At 38.0% G+C, this 12,244-nt stretch overlaps 1 protein-coding gene across 2 annotated transcripts in view; it reads right to left on the reverse strand.

Annotated features, from left to right (window-relative positions):
• The window catches only part of LOC127620336 (ephrin type-A receptor 7-like), a 176,790-nt gene that overhangs the window by 58,569 nt on the left and 105,977 nt on the right, over positions 1–12,244 (reverse strand). For both annotated transcript variants that reach the window (XM_052093538.1, XM_052093537.1), the window contains exons 4-5: positions 11,135–11,290; positions 3,486–3,833 (exon numbers count right to left, since the gene is read on the reverse strand). In XM_052093538.1, coding sequence (XP_051949498.1) covers positions 3,486–3,833; positions 11,135–11,290 — 504 coding nt within the window. The remainder of the gene's footprint in view (positions 1–3,485; positions 3,834–11,134; positions 11,291–12,244) is intronic.

The raw sequence follows: 12,244 nt of genomic DNA on the forward strand, positions 1-12,244 counted from the left end.
ACTTGATGAAAGCGAGCTACTCCATTGATAAACATGCGCTCCAATGCTGCTTATTTCAGCCTTTGTGTTAAAGCACTCTGCGCTCAATGAAAGATCTGAGCCAGAGAGTGCGAGTGTGTGTATGGCCTGTTTTACACCGTATTAACAGGTTACAGCCTTCACACTGCACGGAAAATCAGTGCAGTGCTGCATAGCAGCAATGGAGCTGCAAGTATAGTTTCAATGCCTGCTGCTTCTGAATTTTGGACAATATTTAAAAATCACATTTATGTATTTTTGCTTTCTATTTTCTGAATTATGGTTGTTGCTGCTGTTAATTATCATAATAATAACTAAAAAAGTATTCATAATAAATAATACTATTAACAATAAATACTGAATGAGTATTAATCATGAATTTTATTAAATGTATCCATCTGCTTAACAAAATCCCACACAGTAATGTCATTCTGAGGTAAACCGTTGGTAGCTTCTCCCTCAATGAATAAAATCCATTGCGAGCAAAATGACAGTTCATCACGACTGCCACTAGGGGGAGAAAATAAGACAGTCGTTATGCTAATGTCCGAGAGAGAGCTAAGGTGGATAAAGTGAGTCTTCTGTTGCAGTTATGCTGCAGTGGCATGTTTGCGTGCAGTGTGAAACAGACCTAAGTCTGTATTTACGTGTGAGTGAATAAAGCCCAGAGTACACTTCGCTCAGATGCGAACACTAGGCGTCTGCGTACAAGATGCATGATGCAAATCTCATCAGCAAAGTGCTCGAGCACTTCTTTCAGCACTGATTTTTCTAACCACACAAACTCTGAATGCACCGTATGTGCATGCAACTGGGGTTATTTGCACTAATTAGTGGGTCCACAAGGTGGCAACACTCACATTTGAGCAGTTGTGGTCAGGAAGACGTGCTAGAAGTAAAAAATATTGTAATCATATTGATCTGTTTTTCATCTAAAGATATGGATTTATGCACTGGGGTTGTATGGATTACTTTTATGCTGCCTTTATGCACTTTTTGGCTTTCAAATTTCTGGCCAATTTCACTTGCATTGAATGGACCAACAGAGTGGAGATATTCTTCTAAAAATCTTTGTTTGTGTTCGGCAGAAGAAACCATATACATCTGGGATAACAGGAGGTAGAGTTAATGAGGAGAGAATTTACATTTTTAATGAACTATCCCTTTAATCTGGGTGTTGTGTAAAGTGAGTTCATATAAATCCACAATGTACTGTATTTTAGTGCTTTCAAGGGTATCGGTGAAAGTTAAATACTTAAAGTGATCTAAAGTGCAAGCGTGGACCAGGCATTTATATAACATTGTGTTTATGTAAGGTCAGTGCAACTGAAACACATACCGTCACAAACACATATCAGCTGTCCACTAAACCCCCACCCAACTCCAGAGAGTGCTCACTTCATTTTGTAAGTGGTCAGCATTAAAATGGAGCTTCGGCTCATGGGACAGCACACACAAAACCTATCCAAATGAGGACCTATCATAGACTTCTACTGTTTTAAGATGAAGCTAATTATAATTCTTAAAGACTTATCCTAACCAAAAAGCTAATCTAAAACCTAAATCAAAAGGAAAAAAAACACATTATGCTTAACACAAAAAGCGAATTTCGACAGCTGTGGGTGTGTTTCAAATACAGCTTCTGAGAGAGTGACAGTAAATTTGGCATCTTCTCCCATCTGAATGTCTTAATCCACCGCTCACTATATTTTTCCTCTTCTGGAAAGTCATTTAAATGTAATAGTAGATTTCTTTTTCTTTTGGTCTTGGTGCAAATAGGTAAGTGAAAATAATATTTGATGTGATCTCCCATTCATTGCTGTCAAAGTTTACCCTGCAATCGTTTACTTCCGCATTCCAAAACCTGGAGTGTGAAAAATTTCTATTATGCAGGTTTGATAATATATAATGTCAGTAACAATTTTACCCTTTCTTTTAACCATAACCAAGTTCACTGAATTCGGTAACTTTGAGCATTTAATTCAGATATTAATTTCTCGCTTTATTGTGGTCTAACCTAGCAGAAAAGTTGCAATTTCACTTGACGTAAATGACTATAATCTCCAATTATGTGCTCAATATTTAACATTTACATTTAAAAAAAGAAAGAAGTGGATCTAAATGCTAACTGAGGATTTGCTTTTTTGCAGTTGCATTGGTCAGAGAAACCTCTCTGAAAGACCACCTCAACTAATGGGGAAAAATCCAAGTTTGGTACTATTTTGTTTTATGGCACTTATGGGATAGTACCATTAGGAATCCGTTTATCAAATAAAATAAAAAGGAGAAGAAAATCAACTGACCACTACAACCAATCTCATTTATGGGGAAAGGAACTCTGTTAAATCCCAATGTAGTATAGAATGATGCATCATTGACTCACAGGAAAAGCAATGAAACTGAGAAGCATTAAGATGAACATAAGCTGATTTATCCCAACCTCTTTTGACTCAAAAAAGGGACCATTCCACTCAAATCAACACGAGATGAGTGAAAACGTCTGTTGTAGTATTACTGGGATAGGATGGTGTCTTCAAATACAATCTCTACCAAAATTACTTGATGTTAAAGGGCATTTTGCAGTATGACAACTGCTCAGACATGAAACAATATGCATACTGAACATTCATTGTCCACAATGTAACACTGGACAATGCTTTTTCTGCTTTCTATTCAAAGTAGGATGTGGGATATTTCTACTTTCTTCATTTCTCTGACAATACAGTGTTCTGTTGGGTAAAGCTCAGAAGATGACATGTAAAAAAAAAACTAAATAGCAGTGCTAAACTTTTTTTGCTGGTTCTCATTTATCTCAACAGAAAATAATCTTTACTGTGTTTTGCACAGCTGTCTTTGCAAACCTATGTTGAATAGGTTGTATTAGGGAAGGATGACAAATAAACTGGGTTAAATACATGTCACACATCACCTGCCTATCGGAACATGCATGTGCACAACTTACTACTGTTTACTGTTTAATTAATGCGTATACATGCTAGATGAAGCCGAGCTACAATCCCATTATCTAGATCTGTTAGTCTGACTTTGTAAAAAACTGACAAATTATTGTTTAATTTGACTGAAGTCTCACTTCTAAAGTGCATGTAAATGTACTGACTGATGCATTTTATTTGGTTAAAAGTAAATGATTTTCATCAACCGTGCTTCCCAGGGTGTTCTATTGCATTTCCAAATTGGAGATTTTTCAACTTTCCAAGTGAGATGGAATGCAACATTAAAGCATTCAGGCATATTCCTGGACCAACATTCTCTGTTTGTTGGTAAACATTCTTACCAACCATACATTGCCCTCCAATTTATGGAGTTGTTCCAGGAACAACAAAGGGTGTTGATCTAAAATAAATTCCAGTAGCGTAAATCATGTTGTGAATTGTACAAAAGGATTCAATAGTGGGCAGTACTGAATAATGAATCATTAGTTTAATGATAATTGACAGTTGTTGTACCTGGAAGGCTGGTGGAGATGTTGACTTGGGTGTAGAACCTTTTATAGGGCAGTAACTCCGAGACACCATTGCGGGCTTCCACGCTGAAGGAATAGTTGGAGTTGGGAAGCAGGTTTACCACGGTAACAGTGCGCTCGATAAGGCCACTCTGTTGGGGTATGAAGCCGACACTGGCCCCACAGGGCTCACACAGCACTTGCGGAGACCGTGGTGGTCTGATGCATCGTCTACAGCCTATGCAATAGGTAAGATCCACTCTGCCTCCAGAGTCGTTTGGCACAGCCCATTCCAGAATAAGTGTGGACTGTTTGAGGGTGTAAACCAGATCACGGGGTGGAGAAGGGGGGCCTGCGAGCACAAGAGAAAAACAATGCATGAATATTTGAGAGCTTTAAAAAAAAAAAATACAAAAGCAGAATGAAAGCCTCAGTCACCATTCATTGTCATTGTATGCGGAAAGGATGCAATGAAAATTGAGACTTGAGTCATCCTGCATAACACCCTTTTGAGTTCAATGGACGAAACAAAGTCATATGCATTGGAACAACATCAGGTTGATTAAATGATGACAGCATTTTCATTTTTGGGTGCCGTTACATCCCATCCAAAAAACTTTATTCATAAGCACGTAAATGCAATCTAAACAACATACTCTAATTACAACCAAATTAACTGTGATTCTTTTTAACAATTTAAACCAATTATAGTCAGTTGAGAGGAAACAAACATAAGGCATGGAAGAGAGTAGTGGGGAAAAAGGATTGTGAGTTCTTGTTGCATTTGGCAGAAAGGAGCACAGCTCGCTCACTCGCACGCACACACCTAAGTGTAACTTCATTATACCTAATTAATTAGCTACCAAACGGAAACTTATTGTAAAGTGTCACTGCATGGTTTGAAAAAAAAAAAAGTAGAGAGTTGTCCCCAAAAGCTGTTCATTTCCTATAAAGATCAAGGACCTTAAAAGGACTGTATAGAACAGCATGGGTGTGTTGTCATAATGGCATTCACTATGGAAACCCCGGCTGATTTATTGAGAATAGAGTGGGCAGAATGAACGAGATCTGATCTAAGAGGAAAGGCGAGCGAGAGATCAGAGGCGTTAATTGCTGCTGTCCTGTAGCGTGGGACTGTTCTGCTGACTAGGGGAGGAGGAGGTCATGGCAGGAGCCCTGCGTCTCATAATGCCGATTGTCAGACAAGAATCTGGAGGCAGCAGGAAGCCATTTAAATGTCACTGGGGCTTTAAGGTGTCCATCTTAGGCTCCAGAGCACTACGTGTGCCTCCTGCTGCCCTTAAAAACACACACACACGGACGCACACACACACACACACACACACACACACACACACACACACACACACACACACACACACACACACACACACACACACACCTCAAATGGGCTAAATATGTTCTAATGAGAGGAGCATCCATTGTAACAGGGGAAGTTCACTTTTCCTTTTTAGACAGGTTATGCCAGCTGTTCAGTTTGTCTGCAAGCATCACACATCACAAAGGAAAAATTAAAAGTGTGTCCAATCAATTCAATCCATGTTTAACAGTCAAAAGTTTGGACACACATACAGGTGAAACTCGAAAAATTAGAATATCGTGCAAAAGTTCATTAATTTCAGTAATTCAACTTAAAAGGTGAAACTAATATATTATATAGACTCATTACAAGCAAAGTAAGATATTTCAAGACTTTATTTGATATAATTTTGATGATTATGGCTTACAGCTTATGAAAACCCCAAATTCAGAATCTCAGAAATTTAGAATATTACATGAAATCAATAAAAAAAAAAGGATTTTAAATACAGAAATGTCGGCCCTCTGAAAAGTATAATCATGCATATGTACTCAGTACTTGGTTTGGGCACCTTTTGCATTAATTACTGCCTCAATGCGGCGTGGCATGGATGCTATCAGCCTGTGGCACTGCTGAGGTGTTATGGAAGACCAAGATGCTTCAATAGCGGCCTTCAGCTCTTCTGCATTGTTTGGTCTCATGTCTCTCATCTTTCTCTTGGCAATGCCCCATAGATTCTCTATGGGGTTCAGGTCAGGTGAGTTTGCTGGCCAATCAAGCACAGTAATACCATGGTCATTGAACCAGGTTTTGGTACTTTTGGCAGTGTGGGCAGGTGCCAAGTCCTGCTGGAAAATGAAGTCAGCATCTCCATAAAGCTTGTCTGCTGAAGGAAGCATGAAGTGCTCTAAAATGTCCCGGTAGACGGCTGCGTTGACTCTGGACTTAATAAAGCACAGTGGACCAACACCAGCCGATGACATGGCTCCCCAAACCAACACAGACTGTGGAAACTTCACACTGGACTTGAAGCATCTTGGATTGTGTGCCTCTCCATTCTTCCTCCAGACTCTGGGACCTTGGTTTCCAAATGAGATGCAAAATTTGCTCTCATCAGAAAAGAGGACTTTGGACCACTGAGCAACAGACCAGTTCTTTTTTTCTTTAGCCCAGGTAAGACGTTTGACATTTGAAGCCCATGTCCAGGACCCGTCTGTGTGTGGTGGCTCTTGATGCAGTAACTCCAGCCTCAGTCCACTCCTTGTGAAGCTCCCCACACATTTGAATGGCCTTTTCCTGACAATCCTCTCCAGGCTACGGTCATCCCTGCTGCTTGTGCACCTTTTTCTTCCACACTTTTCCCTTCCACTTAACTTTCTATTAATGTGCTTTGATACAGCACTTTGAGAACATCCAACTTCTTTTGCAATTACCTTTTGAGACTTTCCCTCCTTGTGGAGGGTGTCAATGATGGTTTTCTGCACAACTGTCAGGTCAGTAGTCTTCCCCATGATTGTGAATTCAACTGAACCAGACTGAGAGACCATTTAAAGGCTCAGGAACCCTTTGCAGGTGTTTAGCTGATTAGAGTGTGACACTTTGAGCCTACAATACTGAACCTTTTCACAATATTCTAATTTTCTGAGATTCTGAATTTGGGGTTTGCAAAATTATATCAAATAAAGGCTTGAAATATCTTACTTTGCTTGTAATGAGTCTATATAATATATTAGTTTCACCTTTTAAGTTGAATTACTGAAATTAATGAACTTTTGCATGATATTCTAATTGTTCGCGTTTCACCTGTACATATTTTTTTAATAATACTACAGTATTTTTCCTCATTTAATAATAATAGGAAAGTCATCGAAACTATTAAATAAAACAAAGGGAAGTATGGAAATTATGTAGAGACCATTTTTTATTTATTTTTTATTTAAAACTATCCCACCCTGGGCATTCTCTTAACCAACAGGTAACCTAAGAATGTGATTCATGTGGTTACAAAGCAAAAGTCGAAGGTACAGTGAGACACTTACAATGGAAGTGAATGGGGCCAATTTCTGGATGGTTTAAAGGCAGTGAAATTTAAATTTGATAAAAGCTCTTAAATTAATTCTTCTGTTAAAACGTATGTATTATTTGAGCTGTAAAGTTGTTTAAATGGTCCTTTTTAAAGTATTTTTAGGGTTTGTTGACAATATATAAATCACTGCAACGAAGTTGTAAAACTGTCTATAACTTTACACAGAAATGGTTATGAAGCAATTTTATCACACCAAAATCATGTTAACACAGATTGTTTGTGTCTTACGTCTATACTGAAACGGTGAGTATTTTAATGTCTATGGATTGGGCCTATTCACTTCCATTGTTAGTGCCTCACTGGAACCCAAATTTTCACTTTTCTTTTCTTAGACAAGGAGGGGCAAGACAAAATACATTTTTGTGCTAATAAACATTATGCTGTCAATTGAGTTTAACTTAACTCAGTTTAACTCAGAATATTCATTTAAGCTTTTGGAACAAGACGTTTTTTCAAAATCACCGGAAACATCAAAGATTACAAACTTTAGACTGGTAATGTATCTTTACATCCACCATCACTAAAATGTATGACCATCCAATACAGTTCAATGTAGGAATATATATATATATATATATATATATATATATATATATATATATATATAACACACATGCTACAGCCACATTAAGCTGTGGTGCTCATGTGAGAGACAATCATGTTGTATTCAGATCCAGTTTCCTCTTCTTCTGCCAAATATATTTATTTCTCTACTACAATCCCCAAAAAACTAATAAAGGAATATAAAATCAACTGAAATGCTTCATCATAACAATTCATACTGAGAGCTTATGAAATAAATGTGTGACTGTGAATAAGAACACTTGAATGCAAGCCCTATTAACACAATGCTTGCCACACAAATCTATAGGAACCAAGTCAAGGTATGAAACATTAATATTAAAACCAGTCATAACTGAAGCTACCCTGCATTTAGGTGCACTTGACTGTTTGCTGGTACATTTATTTATACATTTTTAATTTTGAGGGTGAATGAAAGAGTCTCTTGTCTCATAAATGTGGCAGATGATAATGAATGTATAGCATTGAGTGTGTGCACAGAATAATTTAAGTGCGAGTGAAAACGTGATGGACTGTGTGGATGCAAGGAGCGTTAGGTTTTATTAAAAGCTCTGAACGCTTATGCAATAGGGTTCGCCTGTGGTCATGAGTGCTGGGGAACAGCTGCAGTCAGGATATATCCGCCACAAGATGAGACACACACACACACATAACTTTTCCTAAATTTATGTAAGCATATACACAAGGGCATATACACACACAAAGTTTGGAATAATGTAGAGATTTTACTGTTTCGGAAGGAAATTGTTACTTTAATTCACCAGAGTGGCATTCAACTGATCACAAAGTTTAGTCAGGACATTGCTGATGTTAAAAACAGCATCATCACTATTTGAAAAAAGTCATTTTTGATCAAATCTGGACAGGCCCCATTTCCAGCAGCCATCACTCCAACACCTTATCCTTGAGTAATCATACTAAATTGCAAATTTGGTACTAGAAAATTACCTGCCATTATATCAAACACTGCTGAAAGCTATTTGGTTCATTAAATTAATCTTAACATTGTCTGTGTTTGTTTTTGAGTTGCCACAGTATGCAATAGACTGGCACGTCTTAAGGTCAATATAAGGTAAAAAATGGCAAAAAAGAAACCGCTTTCTCTAAAAACTCATCAGTCAATCATGTTTTGAGGAAAGAAGTCTATATAATGCTTGAAATTGCCAAAAACTGAAGATTTCATATAAACGTGTACACTTTAATCTTCAAAGACAAAGGAAAACTGGCTCTAACAAGGGCAAAAAGAGATGTGGAAGGCCAGATGTACAACTAAACAAGAGGATAAGTACATCAGAGTCTCTAGTTTGAGAAGTAGAAGCCTCACATTTCCTCAGCTGACGGCTTCATTGAATTCTACCCGCTCAACACCAGTTTTGTGTACAACAGTAAATAGAAGACTCAGGAGTAAGACTTTGGTAAATAAATGTACCAATTTCTGTAAATTCAAAATTCAAATAAAAAATCTGTAAATTATTCCAAACTTTTGGCTGGCAGGGTATATTGAAATTTTTCAAGCTTTTTTACTATTTTGGATGTATATCTTGATATTTACCGTACTGTGATGAGCCAAAACATTACGACCACCGGCCTGATATGCTGTTGGTCCTCCGTGTGCTGCCAAAACAGCGCTGACCCACCCAGGCATGGATCCTACAAGACCCCTGAAGGTTTCCTGTGGTATCTGGCACCAAGACAATAGCAGCATATCCTTCAAGTCATGTAAGTTGTGAGGTGGCGCAGCCATGGATCGGATCAGATGCTCAATCAGATCTAGGGAATTTGTAGGCCAGGGCAACACCTTGAACTCATGTTGCTCAAACCATTCCCGAACAATGTGTCCAGTGTGGGTGCATTATCCTGTCGAAAGAGGCCACTGCCATCAGGGAATACTATTGTCATGAAGGGGTGTACCTGGTCTGCAACAATGTTTAGGTAGGTGTCATGTGTTAAATTGATGTCCATATGAATGGCCGGACCCAAGGTTTCCAAACAGAACATTGCCCAGAGCATCATACTCCCTCCACCGGCTTTTCATCTTCCCACAGTGCATCCTGGTGCAATCACTTCCCCAGGTAAATAGTGCACACGTACACGGATGTCCACATGATGTAAAGAAAAACGGACTCATCGGACCAGGTGACCATCATCCACTGCTAAATGTCAAGTTTCAATGCATAAATTTACTTTTGAAACTACAGATTAAAACAGAGATATTATGAAATATCTCTCATACTCTCAAGCTGTAAGACAGGATAGGACTACAAAACTAGTTTAAATTATGCAATCTCTGGGAAATGTAATGGGCATATATAAAAAGCACATTAAAATCATCACAATATTCATGATGTTGTTAATGTTAACACAAGCAAAATAATAATTTTCAATACATCGCCCAGTCCCACACTAGCACATGGTTGTTTATTCATCTGTGCACAAAGACACAAATTACACATTGAACATTATCACACTCCATTTCCTGTCTCCCCTTCCCATTGTCTTCATCTCTTTTTCTACATTTCACAAATGCTCTCTCTCTTTCCCTTCTTAGAGTTGAACTGGTGGCATCTGGTCATAAGAGTGACTGTAGAATCAATACTATAATTTAAACTATCACAAGTCTCTCTCTCCCTCCCTCTCTCCCCCTCTCTCTCCCTCCCTCATATAAAGGCAGCCTAATCAATAGAGTAATTAATGGTGTAATTACTTTGCTTTAAAAGTCATAACTAAGCCCATTACAGCAGTCACAGACTTTTATTTAGCTCACAGTCAAGGGGTGGTCAACCTAGATTTTAAGCATGCAAAAGTATTTTGGACCCCACAACAAATATGAGCAAAAAGATATGATATATATTATGGACTTTATAATGGCAGATGCTGATAACAAGCCATGAACTTGAATACAGCAATGCCAATATGTGTATGTGATGTAGGTTAATATCATTTATTTATAATAATTGAGAAGAATTGGTATGTTTTAATAAATACTTACACGCAATTTACAAAAAATACTTGAAAATAGACACCGAGCATTATACTCTGACTAGGCTATTGGTAGATTTGGGAACGGACACAAGGGTGAGTTAACGCTTCTCTTCATTGGCAAAGTGGGCACTATTAATCAGAAAATGGCTAAATATTGGCAGATTTATTGGCCTGGCCCATTTATCTGTCTTTCACTACAACCAATGCAGATGGATGTTTGTATTCTTTGTTTTGAGTAAAGATGTCAGTCTGTGGCATTTCGATCCTCTTTTGGTCAAACAAAATTTTGCTGGAGGTCAGAGTTCAACAAACTTGGGTTTTGATGCATAGTAAAAGACACATTTTCTTTGCATATTTTCGCGTTCCCGTATTCCAACTTTTATATGTATGCAACATAGTCTAGCATGGCCGCCACTGCCTGTTTAAATCACTTTACTATACTCACCACAAACACAATCGTCACTTCAGCAGGGCTAAACCCCACTGTAAACAAAATTAAACACAGGATCAATAGGATTGGTTGTCTGATTGTACAAACATGGCAACACAAACACTGTGCAAATAATTACAGATGGAGGCATGCACACAAATCCACCTGCTCACAAACAAATCCCCCAGCCTCCAAATGCATACACACAAGCACTCACACACATTTACACAAACAGGAAGTGGACGTTCTTACGTGTGCAGGGTGCAGATGGGGCATCCAGTGGCGTCCTGAAGTGGTCTTCCTCACACACACAGAGTACAGAGCCCTCCTCCTCAGCCTTGCTGTTAGCCGGACAAGGGAAACACTCTTGTTGGCGTGATGACATCTTATAGGTGCCCGAGGGACAGGCTGGAGAAGGGACACACAGAAAAGAATCTATTAGAAAGACCAGTAGCTTCTACTGTGAGAATCAAATACAAGCCCTAACAATGATATTACTTACAATTTGAGATCAGAAAAGTGTTCCTGAACAAGGCTATAGACCTTATTAGCCAACATAAAAGATCTATTTGAAAACATAATGTGCTACGGAGAAAAACACAGGCCACTGTGCCTTCAGGAAAAAGATCCTTTCAAACTAATGAGGTTCATATTATAGATGATTGAGGAGCTATTTGTTGCCTGTATGAACAGTAAGTGGTGGAAGCTCATGGCCACAGAGTAAATGCAGAGAGTGTGAAAGAGTGAGAATCTCAAAACCATGTACCCCCTTTGATCTTATTTATATATACACACATGCCTTCATTTAATCAACTCCATCTGTATAACCCCAGCTGTAACATGCTACATTTTCTACTTCTGACATATATACTGTACAACAGAAACAGTAAGAGAAGTATGGTAGTATGCCATTCCAAATGAAGCCAAACTCAGCTGATGACATGGGTTAAAAAAGTAAATAAATAAATAAATAAATAGAGATTTTTGGGGTGGACTTCTATTTGTATGTCAGGTGCCAAAGCTTAAAATGTATCAGTTTAAATGATCATCTCATTAGTGAATGCATGTCTCCACTAAAACAAAATAAGTCCTGTTAATGCAGCTTGATCGACGATTTGATATATATATATATATATATATATATATTAATTAGTTATTATGATTTCACACATACATACATTCGCTAAACTTAATAGGTTATTACATTAAGAGAAATGTATGCTTATTAGGCTACATTGTAAACTCAAATATTAATATATTTTTTATAATTTAGTGATTGTGACCTGCTCCATCATTTCATCAGAGCCGCTTTGACCCAGAAACACATTTTGAGCTTCATGCACTGAATTAAAGAAGCAAGTC

This window comes from Xyrauchen texanus, chromosome 26 (genome assembly GCF_025860055.1).
Source record: "Xyrauchen texanus isolate HMW12.3.18 chromosome 26, RBS_HiC_50CHRs, whole genome shotgun sequence".
NCBI classification, from domain to species: Eukaryota; Metazoa; Chordata; class Actinopteri; order Cypriniformes; family Catostomidae; genus Xyrauchen; species Xyrauchen texanus.